General features: G+C 51.4%; 1 protein-coding gene across 9 annotated transcripts in view; it reads left to right on the forward strand.

The window, feature by feature from the left end:
* Window positions 1–23,110, forward strand: part of LOC110560175 (cytochrome c oxidase assembly factor 8) — a 38,936-nt gene extending 15,826 nt beyond the window's left edge. Inside the window, exons 5-6 of one of the 9 annotated variants that reach the window (XR_009593153.1) lie at window positions 2,775–3,040; window positions 3,891–4,432. Coding sequence is in view for 8 of the 9 variants with exons in the window: in XM_060388235.1 (XP_060244218.1) it covers window positions 12,432–12,568; window positions 22,507–22,664 (295 nt within the window). In the remaining variant the exon portion in view is untranslated. The other 8 variants (XM_060388235.1, XM_060388237.1, XM_060388236.1 and 5 more) reach the window with 8 other exon arrangements.
* The last annotated feature ends 260 nt before the right edge of the window (window positions 23,111–23,370 follow it).

The raw sequence follows: 23,370 nt of genomic DNA on the forward strand, positions 1-23,370 counted from the left end.
CTGGCTGCTGAAACTACCTGGGGATGACAGATCAGGTGGGAGCACAGCCCAGGCCTGAAAGGTGTTCTCATGAGAGGTGGGGATGTAGTGTGGCTGGGATTCTAAATCTAGTACAGACCATAGGCAAACAGCAAAGGGGTGTGCATATGTGGGGTGCGTGCCGAAGACATTCGGGAGCCCAGCACAGTGGCCATGAGTTAGACGATCATCTTGTCAGTTCGTGGTCTTTTTTATTTATTTACTTATGTTTGAGACTAGGTCTCATCTATAGGCCTGACCGGCTGGAAACTTACTCAGGCTGGAAACTTGCTCAGCAGACCAGGCCTCTGCCGTAGGAGTGCTAGAATTAACAAGCAGGTGACACTGGGTTTGGCTTGTTTTTGTTACTGTTGTTATTTGGTTGGTTGGTTGGTTTTTTTGTTTTTTTTTTTTTTGTTTTTTTTTGAAAAAGTGTCTCACTGTGTAGTTCTGGCTGTTCTGGAACTCACTGTGTAGATCTGGCTGGCCTCAAACTCACAGAGATTCTGCCTACACTCACTTCCCAAGTGCTGAGAGATTACAAGTGTGGGCCACCATGGTTGGCCTGATACATCTGATTTTTTTTTTTTAAAGAAGATTTTAGTTGTTTGTTATATCTGGTAAAGCAGTTAAATGCAGCTTGAGATTTGCTTTAAAATACAGCAGTGGCAGGGCTGGGTGTGGCCAGAGTGCAAGATCTCAGAGAGCACGGGCGGGCGGCAGTGGGGGCGGTGAGGGCAGAAGGCAGGGCTGGAGATCAGGCCTGTGGGGTAGTACCTGACCTAGCCAGTCACCCGGCCTCGTGAGTGTGAGGACACAGAGCCCTGCTGCCCCCTACAGGCTCAGTGAACAGCTGCTCTCAGGAGGCCGCCTCAGCACACAAACAGGAAGGCTCAGCTGGCTTGTCCCCAGAGATCACATCAGATCATGTGCTTCGCCAGAGCCCTGCTTGGCCTGAGGCGCCCGGAGTGGCAGCTTGCGCTCCCACAGCCTTTCCCGGGTGCTTGGGTGCTGCTTGTCAGTGGACTTGCTTCAGCTGCTTCTCATGTGAGCTTCTCATGTGGTGGACTTTGGGGACTCAGACTGTGGCTGGCGAGCACTGCCACCTCCCTAGGGCTTCCGTCCCTCTCCTGCCTGCTGTCCTGAGAGCCAAGTGGCTCCAGCCCCAGCAGAAGCGGCTCAGGGCCTGGCAGGGCTGCAGCTGGCGGCCTTGGGGCGGCAGGGGCGTGCGCCCAGGGTCTGAGCTGCATCTGTCCTCGTGCAGTAAGCTCTGAAGACTTCACCGGTAGGCTGGGCGCTGCCTCCAGTGGTGGGCCTCCACTGAATGACTTGCAGGCAGCAGCCCTGGTGTTTTTGGTTTTGGTTTTTAAGACAGCGTTTCTCTGTGTAGCCCCGGCTGTCCTTGACTAGCTTTGTAGAGCAGGTTGGCCTCAAACTCACAGAGATCCACCTGCCTCTGTCCCTGAGTGCTGGGATTTCAGGCGTGAGCCACCGTACCCAGCCTGTGTATTTTCTTTGTACAAATTCCACCCGGGTGTGTATGAGAGGATCAGAAACCTGTCATCCAGGAGAAAGGGGATTTAGAGGAAGACAATTCGGTGTCCTACTGTGGAGCTCTTTGGCTGTGTACTTTTCATACAAACTAGACCAAGGCAGGACCTCTCCCTACCCCAGGACCCTAGAAAGCCTGATAGGTTGTGTTCCTGTTATCACTGCCTGTCCAGGAATGCTGCTGGCTTCAGAGGGGGAACCTTCAGTGAAGGCCAGAGGACGGTCAGAGCCTTCCATACTGGGGGGAGCCGGCCGGCTGGAGTGGAGAGTCAGTTGAGCACACCTCCAGGGCCCAGTGCCTGCAGTTGACCAGTGCCTCTTTCTCCGTAGAGACTGGTACAAGCGGAATTTTGCCATCACTTTCTTCATGGGGAAAGTGGCACTGGAGAGGCTGTGGAACAAGCTGACACAGAAGCCAAAGAAGATGAGCAGTTAGGAGCCCACCTGGACATGACCCCCCCCCCCTGCATCCAGGTTCCCTTATGAGGGCCCTGGAGACTAAGTGAGCTTGAGTCCCTTGGCCTGTGTTCAGACCCTTCCTGACTGCATCCTAGCTGGCTTGTTCTCATCGATACATTGTATATTTATCGTCTGTGTCTTGAATTGTACCAATTCAGAAGGTAATAATGTAAAAATGTGAATAAAGTTTCACTGCAGGAATTTAAACCTGTTGAAGTTAGGCGGGAACCTTCACCTGGCTGTGGTGGTGTGGTGGGGATCCTCAGATCCAAGCCCCAAAGATGGCGAAGTCAAACACAGCAGGTGCAGTGTCTCTGGTCATCACAGAGGGGTGCCATCGTTGTGACATGAGGCCACGGTCTCGGCTTCCAAAGGCACTGCATAGCAGCCATCACCGCATGGGTAGGGCGCCTCAGAAAAGAGAACACGGAACTGTGTGTGGTTGATGTGGGCTGATGCCACCATTACGGTTCAGCTTTGGACCATCTCCACAGGCTCAGCTGCAGAAGGCTTAGTTCCCAGCTGGTGGCACCATGGGGAGGTGGAGCCTAGCTGGAGGTGGCAGGTCGAAGGGCATACCCTCAAAGGGACCAGCAGGAGTCCAGCCCCATCTCTCTCTCTGCAACCTCCTCTGCCACATGCTCCCTGACGGGAGGTGGCACCTCACCAGCAGCCCAAAGGCAGGGGGCAGAGTGAGCTGGACTGGAGCCTCCGGAGCTGAGATGGTGACCTTTCCTCCTCTACAGTGACGTCCTCAGGAGCTCATCAGTAGTGAGAGGCTGATGCTGTCGCCCTGCATGCTGCTACCTAAGGACCTTGCCAAACCTGTGCAGGTCCCACATTACCAGTGTTCTGCTCACTTGTCCCAGCGTTGTCACACTATAACAGGGAGATCGCCATTGTTCAACAAACCAGCTCTGCTCCTCAGCTAGTGGCTTGGTGACCTGTCCAAGTGTATCCATTTATGGGCCGCCACTGGTCCTCAGGGCTCCGGGAACCAAGCTTGTTTCAGGTAAAGAGCCCGGAGCACACTTTCAGGGAGGGGCAGGTGGCAATAGAGCCAGGGATGTGGGAAACACTCCCCAGGCCCCACAGCTGGAGGCCAGGGACTGTGCCCGAGTTCCAGGTCAGCGGCTGTCTCTGCAGAAGTAGGGGCAGGGCCTTGTCAGGTCCTCATTTGGTGGAAGTGACTACAAGTAGGTGACAGGGACTTGAGACTCTCATTACCCTGCCCCTCAGGTTGAAGGCCAAAGCTGCTGTCTCCTTTTTATAGTTGTTTATTGGTGTGTGTATGTGTGTGTGTGTGTGTGTGTAGGTGTGTAGACATATACACATCACAACACACGTGCAGATAGCTCTCAGGAGTCGCTCCCTTTTACCATGCTGGTTCCAGAGATTGAACTCAGGCCAGCAGGTTAGAGGGGAGAACCTTCACCCTCTGAAGAGCCATTGCCCTGGCCCCAAGGGTGCTGTCTTTGAGGAGTGGCTTCACAACAGCTGTTAGGACTGTCTGAAGCTGGGCAGGAAGTCTGAGATAATCTGCAGAGTCTCCACAGCTGGCGGATGGCCTCTGGATGGCCTCTGGATGGCCACTCTCTTGGGTTGGCCCCAAACTTAGAAACAGCTGCTTCGCACCAAGGACGAAGGCTGGTGGCAAGCGTGGGTCTCAGCCTTGGTCTTGGGATCTGATCTCAGAACAGGAGCAGATCCTTGCCCCCAGCCGCTGGCACTCTTTTGGGAGGTTCTGGAAACTTCGGGAGATGAGCCCGGGAAATGGGTCACGGAGGAGGGGTGATTGTTCCTGACAACTGCTCCCTGTCTCTCTTTGCTTCCTGGTCTCCGTGATGCCAACTGCCGTGCAGTGCCATGGCCTCCCCGTGATGGACTGAACCCTCTGAAAGCTTGAACCAGAATAAATCTTTCCTCGATGAAGCGGCTTCTGTTTCCTCACAGTCATGTAAGGGAAGGAGTGCGGGAGCAGAGCAGAAGCAATCGTGGGCTCTTCCTCAGGACAAGGCCCGGCCTTGTGAAGAAGGTTGTCAGCAGGAAGGCAGCGCCGGGCCCTGTGGCTCAGGGATGTGTGTGAAGAGCACACACTGTCTCTGGTCTGTACTACCCCTGGGGATCTGGTCTCCTGAGGTGTCCTGTGGGCCCTGTGGCTGCTCCCAGATTAATAGGACAGAGTTCTAGCAACTGAAAGGTCTGTGTGAGTTTTGTCTCTGTAGCCTGTGGCCCTGTGCTAGTTCAGACCCAGAAGTTCAACTTGATCCTGCCAAGTGCACTTGAATGGCGTGATAAGACAGGGTCTCACTGTGTAGCCCAGGCTGGCCTCTGATTCACAGAGATCCCTCTCCTTTGTCTCCTTTTTCCTTCTGACTGCTGGGATTAAAGGTGTGTACCACCACACCTGGATTTATTGGACTTTTTAAGAGTGTGTGTGTGTGTGTTTGTGCTGGGGATTGAACCCAGGGTTTTGTACTTCTGGACCAAGTTCTGCCACTGATTGACATACTGGAACCTGGATTCTTTTGTTTTGTTTTGTTTTTTGTTGTTTGAGACAGGGTTTCTCTGTGTAGCCCTGGCTGTCCTGAAACTCACTTTGTAGTACAGGCTGGCCTCGAACTCACAGAGATCCACTTGCCTCTGCTCCCATGTGCTGGGGTTAAAGGCATGTGCCACCATGCCCGTCCCTGGGCCTGAATTCTTAAAATCTAGTAAATGTTAGGTTAGATCACAGATATGTAAATAGATTGTAATAAATTGTAATTGCAGTTATTTTGACCATAAAATTTGTTCTGTTTTTATAGCCTCATTCTAATAAAATATTACTATAGGCGTTCTGGTGTTTGGGGTGGGGCTGTTCAGTTTTGTTGTGTGTGTGTGATGTGTAGGTCTCTCTCGCTTCTGCACTGTGTTGCACACTGCACTTGCTGCTGCCAGCTGACCCTCCTGTTTCTGCCTCCTGTCTTGCTTTCAGTGATGGATCACAGATGTTCCCTGCTGCATCCAGAGTGAGTTACCTGCCAGGCCTTCTCCCCACACCTAAGCATTAGCTCTTTGACACAGGTCTTTCTGTGTAGCTGCAGTGGCGCTGTAGCCCAGGCTGTCTCCAGGTTGTGACTCTCTGTCACCTCTGTCTCCAGAATGCTGGGATTACAGGCATGTGCCACCATGCTGCCAGCGTGTGGACTTTCACATGTCTGTAACGTAAAGGCTGCCCCAGGAACATGCTTCACACTCTGATTTCCCTGCAGAGTGCTTCCTTGATGAATCTCAGTTGTTTTGTTGTTTTTGAGATAGGGTTTCTCGGTGTAGCCCTGGCTATCCTGAACTCACTTTGTAGACCAGGCTGGCCTCCAACTCACAGAAATCTGCTTCCTCCCGGAATGCTGGGATTACGGGCATGCGCCACCACTCCCAGCTTCAATCTTTTTTATATTTATATTGTTTGGTTGTCTTAAAAGTCTCAGAAGGAGGCTGGAGAGATGACTCTCCAGTAGGAACACTGGCTGTTCTTCCTGAGGACCTGGGTTCATTTCTCAGCATGCAGATGACCCCTCACAGCCATCTCTAACTCCAGTCCCGGGAACCTGAAGCCTCTTTTGACCAGCAAGGACACCAGGTTCACACGTGGTGCACACATGTACATGCAGGCAATACACTTAGATGCTTAAAACAACAACAGACCCAAAACATCACACTGTCTGCTCTGCTGGGTTGTGCTTCAAGACACTGCTGCTAGTCACCCAGGAAGAGAACTGGAGTGGTCCCCGAAACTCTGGAGCCCTGGGCTGGCTTGCCTCGGACATAACAGGAAATCTGGACAGGGGCCTTCACTTAGTCCTGACAGGAAGCCTGGTCAGCCTTCAGGCCTCAGCACCTTTGGCTAGAACAGTATGGGCAGAACCTCCGGTGGCCTCGGGGTAGCTCTAGTTTCAGTGGCTGACAAGGCCCAGGCTCTTCCAGAGTACTGAAACGTCAGTGACTGACTAGTAGTGATATCTTCCAAAAGACCGCTGCAGGCCGGAAGGCCTGAGGCTGGAGGATTTTAAGCAGCTGTCTGGGGAGTGACAGGTCTCTGGCAGGCCCTTCAGGGACACTCCCAATCCTGTGACCAGTTGTGAAGCCTTGCACCCAGGCTTTTCTCCTTCTCCTGAACCCTAACAACGTGTCCCCGAGATCAAGGCTGTGAGCCCACAGCCCTGAAAGCCAAGAGCCCTGTGAGAAGTGCCTGGTTCTAAGACTTGATGCCCGACACTGAAGCTTCCAGCCCAGAGGTGAGCAGCCAGGCACAGCCCCGTCTGCCCTCCTTGATGGCTCCTATAAACTTACAACAGATATCTCAGACGTCCTGCTAATGAGGAAGTCACGTGGGAAGTGGCATGACCAAGTTTGGTGTTTGCTGATCTGTTTTGCTCCCAGCTTTGCTTTTTGAAACAGGAATATAAAACACCCCCACCTCCTGCTGACAATTTCTAAGTCACACTTTAACATGTTCAGCTTAGGAAACTGAGATAGCACAGGAAGGAGCCGCCAGGAAGGAACAGCTTGTCTCATGAAGAGGATGAATTTTCCAAGTAGAAGCGGGGAATCAGCTTATATGTTTTGTTTGGTTTTTTGGGTTTTTTTTGGGACAGGGTTTCTCTGTGTAGCCCTGGCTGTCCTGGACTCGCTTTGTAGACCAGGCTGGCCTCTAAGTCAGAGATCCTCCTGCCTCTGCGTCCCTGAGTGCTGGGACGGCAGGCATGCACCACCGTGCCTGGCCAAGCCAGCTTCTATGTCGCCCGCCGTTTCCCTCTGTGGTGTTCGAGTCATTTCCCATTAAGGCCTGGCATGTTTTTTAGTATCTGAAAACTGTTTGTGATGCTCTGATCTGTTAGAGAGGCTCTCGCTTGGCGCAAGTTGACCTTGTGTTTCTGGTCGGTCTCCTGCCCCCAGCTCCCCAGTGCTGAGGCTGCAGTGTGCACCCCACACTTCCTGGGGTCAGACCATGCCAGGCAGGCGCGCCACCCGCTGAGCTGGGTCTCCAGCCCCGCATGCCCTGACCTCTCCAGTCTTTCCTTGGTGGCACCCATGTTAGGTCATGATCAGCTTCATCATGGCCAGCTGTTGTCGGGTTCCAGCTGTTGCTCCTGCCTGTGGCTGCCCTGCTTCTCCCTGCACCCCACACAGCACCCAGCATTTGAGGGGAGCAGGATAGCTAGAAAGCTGCACCCTTGGGTTCACCCAGCCAGCACCCAGGGTACACAGGGCACACCTTGTCACTTTATTGTCGTTCCTCTATGCTCTCATAGACCAGCAGGGTTTGAGATACAGAAAGATAATGTTGCAGAGTGAACCCACCAGGGTCATTGCAGAATCAACTGGTGTGGTCTCCAGTTTACATCCCCCGTTAATTGTAGGTGTGTGTGTTCTCTGTGCACGTGCGTGTGAGGGCCGAAGACCAGCACTGGACGGTGGCTGTCAGGACCTAGTTTTCTTTTGTTTTTGTTTTTTGAGACAGGGTTTTTCTGTGTAACCCTGGCTGTTCTGGACTTACTTTGTAGACCAGGCTGACCTCAAACACACAGAGATCCACCTGCCTTTGCCTCCCTGAGTGCTGGGATTCCAGACATGTGTCACTGTGTCCTACTTGTCTAGTTCTCTTTTTTCTTTTAACTAGTCAGTTTTTTTTTTTTTTAATTTTATGTGCATTGGTGTTTTGCCTGCATGTATGTCTGGGTGAGAGTATTGGATCCCCTGGAACTAGAGTTACAGTTGTGAACTGTCATGTGCGTGCTGGAAGTTGAACTCAGGTCTTCTGGAGCAGCCAGTGTTCTTACCTGCTGTGCCCTGTCTCCAGCCCTAGCATCTTGTTTCCTGAGCCCAGGCCTCTCACTGGATACTCTCCAGGTAGGCCAGGCTAGCTGGCAGTAAGCCCCAAAGACCCTCCTGTCTCAGCACCCACAGTGCTGGGAATAGGAGCACGGACCACCACACCCCGCTGTGTACATGAGCGCTGGGGACCAGACTCTCGTCCTAGGCTTTTATGACAAACACTACTGACTGAGCTATTGCCAAGCATAATAGTAGATTTCTGTATATTTCTTTATCTGTTTTTGTTCTGTTTTGTTTTTTTGAGACAGAGTCTTGTGTAACACAGGCTTACCTCAAGTTTGCATTCCTGGCCTTAACCTCCCTTGTGCTAGGATTACATATGTGTATCATCATGCCTGGAAGTTAACCATAGTCCTTGTGGTTTAATTTAGTCTGTGTCTATGTGTGTGCCTGTGTGAATTTGTAGGCACCATGTAGGTGCAAGAACAGTAAGCAGCTGGGCATGGTGGTGCACGCCTCTAATCCCAGCACTCTGGAAACAGACACAGGTGAATCTCTGTGAGTTCAAGGCCAGCCTGCTCTACAAAGGGAGTCCAGGATAACCAATACTACACAGAGAATTCCTGTCTTGGAAAAAAAAAAAAAAAGTCTGAAGAGATGGCTCAGAGGTTAGCACCGCTTGCTCTTCCGGAGGTCCTAAAGTCCCAGCACCCACATGGTGGCTTCCATCTACAATGAGATCTGGTGCCCTCTTCCGGCCTGTAGGCACACATGCAGACAGAACACTGTACACAGAATAAATAAATCTTAAAAGGAAAAAAAAAAAGAACAATAAGCACTCCTAACCACTGAGTCAACTCTCTAGCCCTATTTTTTTTTTTTTTTTTTGAGCAAGAGGGGAGGTTGAGGCATGCTTTCCTCTGTAAAATGGAGCTCCCTCAAAAGACCAGGCTGGCTTCAAACTTAGCGATCCACCTGCCTCTGCCTCCCAAGTGCTGGGATTAAAGGCATGAGCCACCATCACCAGGCTTATTTTTTGTTAGTTTTTTTTGAGGCAGGGTCTTACTCTTAGCTCACTATAGCCTGGAGCTCACCAGCAAGGCTGACCTCAGTCCTAACAACTTTCTCGACCCAGTCTAGCCATGTTCTGTGATGACAGGCGTAAGCCATTTTGTGCAGGTTGCTTAACTATTCAACTCAGAATCATCTGGACTCAAATTGTACAGCAATTATATCTAAGTGCTAGTTTCTAAAAATACATTCTCAAAGAAATTAAAGGCCACATTAAAAATGTTCTAAATGCTGAAGCTGATTACTTTTATTTAAACTGTGTTTGCCTATACATATGTCTGTACACACGTATATGCCTGGTCCCCTTGGAGGCAAGAAGAGGGCATTGAGTCCCCTCAGACTGGAGTTACAGATGGTTGTGAGTCACCGTCTGGGTGCTGGGAATTGAATCCCTTGGTTCTCTGGAAGGGCAGCCAGTGCTCGTCACCACAGCGTCATCGCTCCAGCCCGTAAACGATCAAATTTTAAAGTGTAAAATTTGAGGTAGAGTGAGACACATACAGTGTAGGCCCAGCTGGGACCTTGCCACTGTTCACCATTAATAGTGCTTCAAGACACGGTTTCTCTGTGTAGCCCTAGCTGTCCTGGACTCACTTTGTAGACCAGGCTGGCCTCAAACTCACAAAGCTCTACCTCCGCCTCCTAGGTGCTGGATCACAGCTGTGTGTCACCACACTGGGCTCCAATGTTTGCTTCTTGTAGAAAGCTCTTCTCTTATTCCTCCACTGGCCTGGCCTACCTGGAGACCTTGAATGTAGCCCAGAATGCCCTTGCCAACACACACACAGCAAACCTGTCACCACCCAAATGGTTCACACCAGAAGGCTTGATGCCCCCCCCCCACACACACACAGACACACACACACACCTTCCCAGGCTCTTCCCTTGCCGGAGAGGAATCCTGCCTCCTTGTGTCCCAGCACTCGGGGCAAGCTCGGAGATCTATAGAACTTGGCTAACAGTACTACCAGTTTTTATTAAAACGTGTGATTGTTTTGCCTGCATGTGTGTATGTGCAGAATGTATATGCAGTGCCTGCAGAGGCCAGAGGAGGGCATTGGATCTCCTGGAACTGGTGTTACGGACAGTCATGAGCTGCTCTGTGGGCTTGTGACCATTTGTGTCCTCTGAAGAACGGCCAGTGCTCTTAACTATCTCTCCAAGCCCTGGTGCTGCCTTTTGAACAGGGCTGGCTGTTCTGGAGCTCATGTGGACCAGGCTGGCCTCCTGCCTCTGCCTCCCCAGTTAAAGGTGTGCTCTACTGAGGGGACTATCAGCTGTTACAGCTGTTATCAGCTGTCATCCACCATGCTTAGACACCAGCTTGTAGGCGGGGCCAGGGAGTCCCTACCTCTTCTCTGGGAACCTCCTTGTTGGTACCAGCTGCCTAATGAGGCATGCAGAGGCCAAAGCGATGTGCTAAGGCCAGGGTAAGCCTCGGTCTGCCCAGGCACCCAGGGTTCTGCCCCTTGTCAGATAGGGGAGCTGAAGCTCACAGAGAGGGCCATGTACCTGGGACCCATCCAGAGCCCTAGGGAGCAAAGAGAGAAGAGGGTCCTGCCTTCTCCCCTGGCTTCTCCAGGGCTTAGAAGCTAGTGATGTGAGCCTGGGGCTTCAGTGACCTTCCTGCTGGAGGGGGAAGTGGAACTGAGAGATGGAGATTCCAGAGGGCAGCGCTGGGCTGAGGGGGCGGCCCAGGCATAAAGCGATTTCCTAGCGTGTGAAGCCCTGGGAACTGTCCCTCACCACAAAAAAAAAAAAAAAAAAAGTGAAGTGTGTTCAAGAAGCAAGGGCAAGGGAGCGAGGGTGGGAGTGGGAGGGAATGAGGGAGCAGGATACAGCTGGGATACAGTTAATAAAATGTAATAATAAAAATTAAAAAAAAAGAAGAAACAGGGCAGAGTGTAAGGCCAGGCCCAGGACATCCTGTCAGGGAAACAGTTGTAAACGACCCTGAAGTAATAAAGTTCCTCTCTCTGTGGGTAGCCCTGGCTGTCCTAGAACTTGCTCTGTAGACCAAGCTGACCAGAACCAGAGATCTGCCTGTTTCTGCTTCCCAGGTGCTGGGATTAAAGGCGTGCTCCACCCCTGCCTGGCTGAAGATGTTTCTTTCCACATTTGTGCAAACCGGGCGAGCCCAGCACCATTGGCCCTGTGTCCCGGGATCAGGTGGCGCTTGAGTGCACTGTTGCACTGCTGGGTGGGACTGTGTGGGTGGGAGCGGAGCGCACACCGGAGTCTCCACCTGCTGCTCACACCTATTTAAATGTGTGTGTCTCTGCCGGAGTGCCAGGACTGCCCTCGCTGCTGTCCCTCAGTAGGGGCACCCCCTTTCTCCCCAGCCTCCAGCAAAGACCTGCACGTGGGTCTGGCTCTCTCCCTGCATCCTGGACCTCCCCCCGGCTTTCCTGGGAACCAGGCAGCTCTGTCTCCTTAATTCCCAGCCCCACTCGGGCTGTGGGCCCAGCAAAGTCCATAGATTCCTCGGGCACCACCTCTCACCCTTTTAAAGAAGTTATTTATTGAGACGAGGTTTCACTCTGTAGACCAGACTGGCCTGTGACAGAAGCTTTGGGTTCTTTGTATGTTATGGAAATATATCTTTTAGTCCCAAGTGTGGGATGTTAGTTGGGCTATCGTTTGTCCACCCCTGTTAATTGTCACCCGTGGAGTGAGGCTGGGAATGGCCTTCCTCATGCTGCTTGGAGGGGGGCATGGTCTGGGACTCTGAGAGGGTAAATATGAGAGCCCAGAAGGAGAAGGTGTGGCGTTCGGTGTGGGGTGTGGAGCAGTTTGCCGAAACCAGAGATGGTCTGGCGGTTTGGAGCAGACAGGAGAGAAACGCTTCGGAGAGCAGCGGCTTGGAGGAGCCTGCTGGCTGCATCTGCGGTTGATGGGGACTGGTGCAGAGCCCTCAGAGAACCCTTGGCGATAGCTAGCCAGGAGAAGCGAAGGGGTCTGGCCCCAGCCCACTAACCTTTAGTCTCTTCTGCTTAAGGTTGGGGGTTAATGGAAAGGTGGTAGAGGCCTAAACGCCCCAAATAAAGGAGAAGTTTAAGAAAGCCCTCTACAGTCGGCTTTCTGCTGCGGTGGCCTCCGGCTCAGATCCTCCTGTCTCTGTGCTGGATTAAAGGCTTGTGCCACCAGGCCTGGCCTTCTTCGCCTTTTGAGTCTCAGTGTGCACTCAAGACTGGCCTGAAAAAAATAAAAATAAAAAAAAGACTGGCCTGAAACTCTGTCTATAACCAAGAATGGCTGAAAATGCTTCCTCCTCCTGCCTCAGCTTCTCCAGCGCTGGCGTTTGTCAGATGCCTTCCATGATTTCCGGAAGAAGCAGTTGAAACTTTTGGCAACTTAACAGGCAAGAGGCCCAGCCTGTACCCCGTTCTTTGGCTTCTCCCCTCATCCATAACCAGCATCATTTCTCCATGTAGATACCCCAAGGGATGACACTAACCCTTCATCCCTGGGCATGCCCACCTCTAACCCTAGGTATGTCTACCCTGTCACCCCAGGTGGTTCTACCCCAACTTACCCTTGGCTGGGGAAGCCTCGGGAGGAATTATACCACTCCCCCGTAGGACCTGCCTTCCCTTCAGCCTCCCACACTTTGCCATTACAACCTCGGCTCCACAGCTGTATCTGCAGCCTGGTGAGTACTTGGCACCCAACTGATCTTTTTAAAAAAATGATTTTATGTGCATGGGTGTCTCGCCTACATGTTTGTTTGTGCACCATATGCATGGCTACTGCCTGTGGAAACCAGAAGAGATCATCAGATCCCCCGGAACTGGAGTTACCAGCAGTTGTGAGCTGCCGTGGGGGTGCTGGGAATTGAACCCAGGTTCACCTTAAAGGGCAGCCAGTGCTCTTACTTTATGAGCCATCTCTCCAGCCCCAAGATGACCTTCTTGTCAGCTGCTACCTCCTTGTATATCTTTGCAGCCTGTGCTCTAGCTGCTGCAGGACCTTGAGGAGCTCCAGCTGTGCAGGACACTGGGCGTGCCCCAGGGGACTTCCATTATCTGCCCACCAGTCTGGGCGGAAAACCAGTCTGACTGCACAAAGCCTACAGGGCAGAAGTTATTAGCAGCCTAACCTCTTCAAGGGACGTTGTACTGAGAATTCTGGAATTTTGATTTTTTTTTAAACACGGAAATAGTCAGCACGAAGCAGCTGACTATGATTTATCTTGTGCTCTAGCAGAGACGTGGCTTTGCTAGCTGCAGATAGCTCCTGTGATTGTGTGACGTGTGAAATGCTGGGAACTTTTCAGAGGGTATATAAGTGTTAGTGCCCTGAGAGATGGGGTTGGTGGTTATTCAGGGATGTTGGTTGTGGTTTGTTAGTAGTCGTGCTCAAAGAAGAAAAATATTAGCTACAAGGCTATCTCTCTCTCCATCCTCTTTCTTTCATAGAGGGTGAGACTAGGGGGCTAAAGGTTGGAAAAAGAACCCACAAAGTTGCAAAAACCAGCCACAAGCAAAAAAGAAACAAGAAGAAATACTTAAGAATATCTCTCAGCCAGGCATAGTGGCGCATTAATTCCAGTATTCGAGAGTCAGAGGCAGGGAAATCTCTGAGTTTGAGGCCAGCCTGGTCTACAAAGCGAGTCCAGGACAACCAAGGCTACCCAGAGAGACCCTGTCTCGAAAAAAGCAAAGAAAAACAACTCTCCTTCTCCCTTCTCCCTCCCTCTCCTCCATCCTTTCTCTCCTATCTAGTGAAAGTGGGGGGATAAAAAGAAAAGAGAAACCACAAAGTAGCAAAAACCAGTTACAATGAAAGAAGAAACAAGAAACAAATTAGATTCTAGGATCTCTCTCTTCCTTTCTCTCTCCTGTAACCTTTCTCTCCTGTCTAGTGAAAGTGGGGGATAAAAAGAAAAGAACCCACAAAGTAGCAAAGACCAGCTACAATGAAAGAAGAAACAAGAAACGTTGGATTCTAAGATCTCTCTCTCTTCCCTTCTCTCCTGTATCCTTTCCTCCTATCAGGTGATAGGGGGTGAAGCTGGGGGCGGGGGATAAAGGGTGGGAAAGGAAGAACCCAAAAGTAGCAAAGTCCGGCTGGCTACAGGAGGCGGAGAGGGAGTGAAGACAGGAAAGCTTACAGGCCTGGTAAGCCTAGCCTGCACCGCAAGGGGGAAGCAGCCAGGTAGATCCTGTCTCATGGTGGAAGGAGAGCGCCAGCTCGGGAAGCTGTCCCCTCTCCTCACACCTGTGTGAGGCAGGTGTACTCTGTTTGTCTCTTTCTCTCACAATAACAGTGAGTACTTTTTTTTTTTTAAGTAGAAAACAAAATGATCCTCAGCACTATTTTTTTTTTTAAACCAAGGTCTCATGTAGTCCAGGCCTAGGTCAAGAGGCAGAGCAAGTAACCAGCTGACGGGGATTGAAAAGTAGGAGGGAGTTTGAGTTGAGGGGTGTTTAAGACGGCATGAAAAGGCTTTTAGCTCAAGCCTTAGCTTCATCTTCATCTCCTCAGCTCCCTGGCTTTTTGGGCTTTGAGCTAGCAAGCCTTTGGCCTTGGGTTATTTTGGCCTTTTCTCCTGGGCTGTCAGCTAGGCTAGTGAGCCTTTTGGGACTTTTCCACCTGGACCCAAGCTGAGAAGGAAGATCAGCTGGCTGCTTTCTTTGCCTCTCTGAGCTAGCAGGTGTTCACCCCAGCACCTGGCTCCTGAGTTTTTATTGGTAAAATAGAACCATAGGGATTTTCATTTTTATAAAACAGACCAGGCTGGCGTCAAACTGGCAGAGATTGGGCTGTTTCTGCCCACCAAGTGCTGGGATCAAAGGTGTGCACCATCATACCAGGCCTGGAATCTTGAGCTCTTGGTCCTCCTCCTCCCCTAGTTTACTCTCACTACCTAAATATGGGCTATGGGCGCTCTGCACATGGAGGGTGTTGGCATCACGTGACTATCATGTGACTCCACTCCCCCAATGAAGCTGTCTCCCTAAACTCCACTGTCTTGCCTGTCCTGCCACCCGGCAGGCAGCCCCGTTCTGCCTCTGTCCTGTGAAGCTGATGGTTCCGGAGACCTCCCCTATGTGGAACCCTACAGTGTGGAGTTCCTGAGGCTGGCTGACCTCACAGCCCAGTGTCCTGGAGTCCCCTCCACGGTGTAGTGAGGACATGGTGCTTGCAGCTGGCCACCGCGTGTAAGGGCTCCCATGAGGTACCCAGAAACTAACGAAAACTATTTATTACCTAACAAAACTATTTATTAGCCATCAGGAGAGACAGACCCTAGCCCTCAGTGGCCCTTGTCGCCGCCCCTTAGGTTCTGCATCTGCTAAGGAAGAAGCTACTGACTGTGGGCATCTGCCAAGAATATTATTTCTTTTATGTTGTCAAAAATGAATCGACTGGTCTCCTGGAAACATCTTGGTTGCTTCCAGCTGCTTGCTATTGATTGTTGTAATTGCCTTCACTTTATCCTGAGTCAGTCCTCCTTGGAAAAGTACAAGGGCTGCGGCTGGAGGAAGCTGAGACGGACAAACATGTCCAGTAGGTAGCCAGAGGAGGCTTTTCCTGGGCCCACTGCCCCAAGCACACACTGGGACCCAGGGAGGAGCTGGGCATTGAAATAGGCGCCAGGCTGCTGTGGGGGTGAAAAGAGGAACCAAAAGCAAGCAAGCCTGAGTGTTGGCAGACGCCCTGGGAAAGGGCATCAGTTGGCCTCTGCCCTGCCCACCCCCAAACCTGCACCAGGGAGTGCTTGCAGCTGAGGACTGGGCGGGGGAGCCTTTAAAAAATAAAATTAAAAATTATGTCCTAATGCTGGGCTTGATGGTGCACACCTTCAATCTCAGCCCCCTGGAGGAAGAGGCAGGTGGATCTGTGAGTTCAGGGCCAGCCTGGTCTACAAATTGAGTATAGGACATCAAGGGCTGTTGCACAGAGAAACTCTGTCTCAAAAAACAAAACAAAAAATTGTGTCCCACATGACCTTGGAGCTTCCAGCTTCTCCCATGATCAAGCCACCCAGCAACTTAAGTCTAGTGTGCTGTCCGCTCTGACACAACTTGGTGCCACCTGCACACAGACAGCTCCCACACGGTGGCTGGCCGTATTTCCATCTTGTTAGGGCATCATGGAAATGCATCTGGCTGTGAACATCAGAATCTGACCTCATGGCCATGAAGGAGCAACCTTTTCCAGGGCAGCGCCAGGACCATCTCAGCCCCCAACCCGTGCCCCTCTGTTGCTGCCTTCAACAAACGGGCATGTCAAGTGGCAGGTGTTACAGCAGCTGGACCCTTCAACACAGCAGTGAAAGAGCAGGTTGGGGGATCTGTTGTGCGGTTCCTCAGAATTTTATTCATGTGTTTCATGGCATCCTCAGAGATGAGCTGGGTAGGGTCCTGCGTGTCCTTCATAGCCTTGGGGCTGCAGTTCGGAATCAGAGCCCTGCTGTTACAAACCTGGCTGGCCGTGTCTGGGGCTGCTATCTGGTGCAAGCCGAGAGGACAGACATGCTCTGAGCCACTGCTGCAGGTGCTGGGAACCATATGTGAACAGAACAATGTTGAGAGAGAGAGGAAGAGGGGGGCATATGCATCAGAGGTTAAATTACACAGATTGCTACAAGAATTTAAGTGCCATGAAAACGGTGACTTGGCTGGGCAGTATGGGGCCAGCAGATGGCCAGGGTAGGTGCCCCAGAGGCCACTGTGACCAACAGGAGGAGCTGCTGTGTCCTGAGCTGCCTAGGGCAGGATGGCCATTGTGTTGTGGGTATAGGGGTGTGGGAGGAGAGAGGTCCTTGTGGACAGGCAGGTGATTAAACTGTCACCCAAGGGCTTGGGAATCACTGAGGGTCTGGGCATCTGAGAGTCATGACCTGTCCATGTCGCCAGAAGGCAGGAACAGTATGGTAAGCCCCAAAGAGGCTGTTGCAACCACACCCTGCCCAGAATATATTAATAACTTTAAAAAGGATCGAGGGCTGGGGGTGACTCAGTGGATGAATGTGTCGGCCACGAAACTTGCATTCCATCACCACAACCCACGTGGTGGAAAGAAGGAACTACAAATTGTCCTCTGACCTCCACCTGCATGACATAGCATAAGCATGGCCACACCAAAGGAATAAAAATTAAAGACAGATGTGGGACACACCTGCAATCCCAGAACTCAGGAAGTAGAGGCAGGTAGATCTCTATGAGTTCAAGACCACCTTGACCTACATAGTGAGTTCTAGCAATACATAGTGGGACCACGTCTCAACAAAAGCATAAGAAGAGAACGTGAGAGCGGTGAGCCTTCCTTTACAGGGCTTTACCACCCTTCCCTTTGGTGGTGAGCCTCTGTCCCTGAACCACAGAGAAAGGCTCCTGCTGTTCTCAGCTGTGGGAATTGCAGCATTTGGCTCTGCAGCCCCAGGAGACACATACTTCCGTAATTAGCACAGAGAAGAGGGCTCTGCTCTGGGCATGCGTTAGGAGGACAGATGATGCTGGGATAGAGAGAGGAGAGGCTCTTCCGTGTGCGGTGGGGAGGGAGCAGAGCGTGCACGCTCAGCAGAATGGCTAGAAGGCTAGAAATTTGCCTGAGGCCACTTGGATCTGAACTGTGGAAGTTTCAGGCTTCCTGGAGTGGCATGACAGTCACAGGGTGCAGTCACAGGCCTGAGTGGAAGCCTCACCACCAGTGTCCTTGAAGCCTCAGTTTCTCCATTTGCAGAATGGGTCGATGCTCCGTGCTCTGGCTGGCACGGAGAATGTGAATGAGAAATGAGAATGTGGGAGTTGAATCAGCGTGTCGTGGGGAGGGTCAAGGCGGGTGCCATGCTTTGTCCATGGTTGCCGGGGGACAGCTGTGCAGAGGGCTGGGCATGGCCTCCCCTTTCTGAAGGCCGCTCTCCTCTCAGCATGCACCAGCTCAGCCTGTGCAGAGCCAACTCCAAGGTTCCTTACTGTGCCTTCCTTGATGTCTGCCGCATCCTCCTGGCAGAGGGCAGGTTCCATCCGTCCTGCAGGCCAGGCAGGTTGCGTCATCCAACTGCTCCATGGAATTTGAGTACCGGCCTGAGCACTCTGGCCACCTCCTCCGTCTAACTGCACAGGTGCCTGGGTAGCACGGCAGTGGCTGGAGGCGCACCTCTGTTAGGGGCCTCCATCCCACTGAGCCCAATACCCTTCTCCTTTTGCTTTTTTTTTTTTTTTAAGATTTATTATGTATATAATGTGTGTTTGCATGTACACCTTAAGAGAGCACCAGATTTCATTTTAGATGGTTCTGAACCATCATGTGGTTGCTGGGAATTGAACTCATGACCTCTGAAAGAGCAGCCAGTGTTCTTAAACTCTGAGCCATCTCTCCAGCCCCCTCCTTTTGCTTTTTGAGGCAGTGTCTGATGTAGCCCAGGTTGGCTTGGAACTTGCTCTGTAGCTGAGGATAACCTTGAACTCCTGATCTTCCTGGGATTTCAAGAATGTGTCACCACACCCTGTCCAGTGCGTTTCTCCTGAGTTTCCAGACCCCTGCAGTCCCGGCCTGCCCCCTTGGGGTGAGTTCCACCAGAGGAGGAGGTACGTGGTTCTCTTTTCCAAGTACCGTACCGTGTGTGTACCTAATATATGGGGCTGAGACATCTGTCCTCGGCTGTCTCCAGCTGCACTTGAACACTGGGGAGCTGCTGCAGAAGGGAACGGAGGCCGGTCCTGGGGTGAAGGTGTAGGCACGCAAAGCTCGCCCTGGGGACTGTCACAGGCCTGTGGGTGTGCTGGCCGTCATGGGACGGGATGCACAGGAGGCAGGGCTGCTGGCCCACCAGGGAGACGGAGACCCTTCCGCCGTGCCCCCTCTTCAACGGCTGCAGAGCGGTGAGCCCTCCGAGCCAAAGCCAGATGACAGAGATGGGCTTAGACGGCCTGTGACCCAGGCAGGCAGAAGCCAAGGGGAGCTTGGAGTTTTCGTGAGTTGGCAATGTAGCTCGGTGGTAGAGCACTTCATCCAGCTTTCACACCTGGGGTTAGTTGGTAGCTTGGGATCGAACCCAGGGCCTTTTGCATGGTAGGTGGCTCACACTAACAGTCCCCGGGGCTTCTAGGTTTTTTTGAGGGTCTCTCTGTGTGGCCCTGGCTGTCCTGGAATTCACTCTGTAACCCAGGCTGGCCTCAGACTCAGAGATCTTCCTGCCTCTGCCTCCTGAGTGCTGGGAAGAAGGGCCTGCTCCGCTACCACCTGATTCCGTCAGGGCGTTTTTCAATGGCGAGAAAGTGCTAAACTGTTCCCCGATGCTGAAGTCTAAGGGTGTGGTGGCCAGCACAGCTGCTGCCGTTTCAGAGAACTCAGGGGAGTAGGCTAAAGCCGGCCAAGGCATCCGACAGGGTGGAGAGCTAAGGAAATTATAGTAACATGGAGTCCCAGCTGTTACAGGATACCCTCAACTTTGGCTTTTAATAGGTAGCTCCTCCCAGGATCCAAGCAGGAACTGGGTGCGGTTCACATCTGGTGGGTGAGAGGAAAGTTAGCAGCAGAGGTCTGTGGTGCCCCCTCGAGGAACCTGCACCCACACTTCGGGTTTTTCAAGTGGGAAAACAAACACGAGCTGTACTGAGGAACAGAAGGCCGGAGGAGCCCAGGCACCCAGGCTGAGAAGGGCCAAGAGAGGCCAGCAACTGACCTGATCCTGTACCTCCTGCAGCTGCAGCTCGGGGGGCCTCTGGCTGGGTGGTGCTCCCACCACTCAGGTTCATCAGAAAAGGAAGAGAGGGCCTGGAGGGCTCAGTGCTTGCCCAGCATGCTCAGGGCCTGGGCTCTGCCTGCACGGCATAAACAGGGTACAGAGGTGAATTTCTGTAATTCTAGAATTCAGAAGAGACATGGAGGATCAGCAGTTCATTAACTACAGTCAGGACTACGAGTACCTGTCTCCCTGCTAAAAGTAAAGTTAAAAGAAAGGCAAGTGTTGATGGATGCTGTTGTGTAGACATGTGACACACTCTAGTAACCTCCCAAAATCCATCAAGAGGGCCAGTGAGAAGGCTCAGTGGGTAGAGGCACTTGCTGTGTAAACCCACTGACTTGAGTTCAAACCCCAGACCTTCCTTAAAGGTGGAAGGAGAGAAACAGCTCCAGACAATTCTTTGACCCCCATACACACAACAACAATAATAAGCGGGGTACCCCCCCAAGACCCTTAGATATGAACTGAGCATGGCAGCTCCTATCTGTAATTGTAGCACTCAGAAGGCCAAAGCAGATGGAGCTCAGACTCATGGCTGCATACACGAAGGAAGAGGAAGTTTAAGGCTGAAAGGTGCCGGTGTGGTAGCTAGCGTATGCCTGGAAGGCAGAGGCAGGAGGATTGCTGCAAAGTTTCCGTTAACCTGGACTACAGCGCTGACTTCTAGGTTAGAGCTAAGTCTATGCATCAACACCTGACCCAACAAAAGTAAAGAACACTTGCCTTGCATGCACGAGGCCCTGGGTTCAGTCGTCAGAACGGCAAGATTAGTTCTGTGTATGGAGCCCAGGCTGCCCTCTGGATCTTCCAGTCTCAGCTCACTCAGTGCAAAGGTTACAGGCATACCAGCACCCGCACCCAGTTCTGCTGCTGATTTCTGCTGCTGCTGCTGCTGTTTTTCCTTGTAGTGAAACACCCCCGGCGTTATGATTTCAGCCTTCCTGTATGTGTGTTTGCACACGTGTGGTGTTGAGAGTTGAAGTGAGTGTCCGTACTCCCAAATTCCAAAAGATAAATATGTACTAAGATAGGCTTAGATAGTCCTTAGAGCTCAGCCTGGGGGTTCTGGTGCTCGGCCACACAGACTGTAGCTGAGGTCTGCTGGGGGGCTTTCCTGGGAGCCAGGAGGCTCCAGTTGAATCTATAAGCAACAAACCCAAAGAGAAGAGCCAAGCTCTCCCCGAGGCATAGCAGAGCGGGTAGAAATGCTAATTACGGGCTGGGGGTGACCCTCAGGGGCGGGGAGCTTGGCTGGCATGCATGGGGCCTGCATTCCACCTCAGCAGCACGCATGCCACGCTGCATGATCCTGTGTACACGAGACACTGAGAGTAGTCAGCACCACAGTGGCGGACACCTGCTGGGGTCACCCTTGCCGAGCTCCATGAGAATGGAGTGTGGGACCAGCGCTGTGCAGGCTGCAGTGCTACGGAGGCAGCAGGCTTTCCCTCCTGCCGGTGTGAGCCTGCACCCTCCTACACGCCCCACTGAGGAATCCTGCTGCAGTGGCATCAGACTTGCAGGCTCCAGAATCCCCTCTGGAGAAGAGACTTCCTCCAAAACGGTGTTGGTGACCACCCATCCTCCTTTCTCCCTCTTCCCTGACTCCTGCCTGGAAACCAGCTTGGCCAAAGGCTCATGTGATAAAACCTCCATTGTCCTCAAAAAGGCAGAAGAAGAAACCTTTCTTCTGGCCCGTGGGCTTGGCTTCCTCTCCTCAGCCTCTATGATGCTGCTTTCTGTCCATTGCGTTAAATAAACCTTGTGATCTCAAGAAACGCCTTTGTCTTCATGTCCTCTATTGTCTGAGACCTTCAAGTTCCAACTTTCATTTTCAGTGCTGGGCATGTTAGACTTACTGGCAAGTGCTCTGACACTAAGCCACACCCTTGGCCCTCACGGTGTCAGTCTTAAGAGATGAGAAGGATCACAGAGATCAGTGATGATGATGGTTGTAAATGATTAATATGTTAATTAATGCTAAATAGTCGTAATGGTTTAGATGGTTAATTTCACATTGGGTGTAGTTTACTGCAATAAAAATAGGAGGGGAGATATTCAGGCATCAGACTGAGGGACATAATCACAAACATGTTTCTGACTAAGGTCTGACACCCAGCTCCTAGGACTCAGTAACAAGACAGCTCCAGGCAGGCGTTTTGGTGATGCTTGTCATTCTAGTCCACATGAGTTTAAGGTGGGACGACATGAGTTTGGGTATATAATGACCCAAAAAAGAAACCAAAAAGACCTCCCTTCCCCCCCACCAAGGAAAAAAAAAACCCAAGCCAACCCAGGCATGGTGGCACTCGTCTTTCATACCAGCACACAGGGAGGCAGAGACAGGTGGATCTCTGTGAGGTTGGGGCCAGCCTGGTCTACAAAGCAAGTCCAGGTCAGCCAAGGCTACACAGAGAAACCCTGTCTCAAAAAACCAAAGGGAAAAACAACAAAAAAACAAAACAAAAGCCAAAGCCAAAGATTTGAATATACGTTTGACAAGATAGATATGTGAACTGGGGTGTGGCTTAGTTCCTAGTGCCTATCCAGTGTGCATGAAGCTCTGAATTCTATTTCCACTACCTACATATAAAATAAGCATGGAGTAAAGAAAAAGTTCACGGTCACCCTTGACAACCTTTGGTGACTCGGAGGCCAAGCCTTGGCAACATGAGACCCCATGTTTTAAACAAAACTAAAGGTAGATATTGTGCTTTGAATAGGACTGGTTCCTCACAGACTCAGGAGTTTAAATGTTTGGCCATAGGGTGTGCTACTGTTAGGATGTATGGCCTTGTTGGAGGAAGTGTGTCACGGTGGGGGCGGGCTTTGAGGGCTCCTATTCCCAAGCTTTGTCCAGTTGGCTCACAGGCCCCTTCTGCTGCCTGCAGGTCCACATGTAGAACTCTCAGCGCCTTCTCCAGCACCATGGCTGCCTGCACGCTGCCATGCTCCCCGCCACAACGATAGTGGACTAAACCTCTCAACTGTAAACCAGCCCCAATTAAATTGTAGGCCACACCTACAATCCCAGCACTCGGAGAGGTAGAGGCAGGTGGATTTTTGTGAGTTCAAGGCCAGCTTGGTCTACAGAGCAAGTCCAGGACGGCCAAAACTACATGGAGAAACCCTGTCTCGAAACCCTCACCCCTCCCCCAAAAAACAACTGAATTTGTCTTCCTCCCCTGTGGCCTTGCAGGGAAGTCCTATGGGGGAAGTGATGAAAAAGCAATAGAGTCCATGTCAGAGATATCCCTCCCTCCCCCACCTAGTGGGTTGACAGGAAGCCTAAGATGCCTTTTGGACTTATCTTCTTGGGGTCTGGGCATTGTAGTATGTCTATCCTGTACTATATGACCAAAATCCACTTATAAGTGAGTACATACCATGTGTGTCTTCCTGGATCTAGGTTACTTCTCTCAGGATGACCTTTTCTAGTTCCAACCATTTGCCTGCAAATTTCATGATTTCCTTGTTTTTAATGGCCAAGTAGTATTCTATTGTGTAAATGAACCACAGTTTATCAGTTCTCATGTGAATAGAGGAGCTGGGGTGTCTGGGTAGGGGGGAATGTGGGAGGGAGGGTGGGACTGGGATGAAAGGAGGGAGGGACCTATGAAGGAGATGGAAATTGAATTAATTAAAAAAAAAGAAAGAAAAAAGACATGTTGAAGTGTTTTAAATAATTATAGTAATTTCTTTAAAAATAAAGCATATATGTATATTATATATATATATGTATATATATGAAACCA

The sequence above is a fragment of the Meriones unguiculatus genome, chromosome 7 (assembly GCF_030254825.1).
Source record: "Meriones unguiculatus strain TT.TT164.6M chromosome 7, Bangor_MerUng_6.1, whole genome shotgun sequence".
Classification (NCBI taxonomy): Eukaryota; Metazoa; Chordata; class Mammalia; order Rodentia; family Muridae; genus Meriones; species Meriones unguiculatus.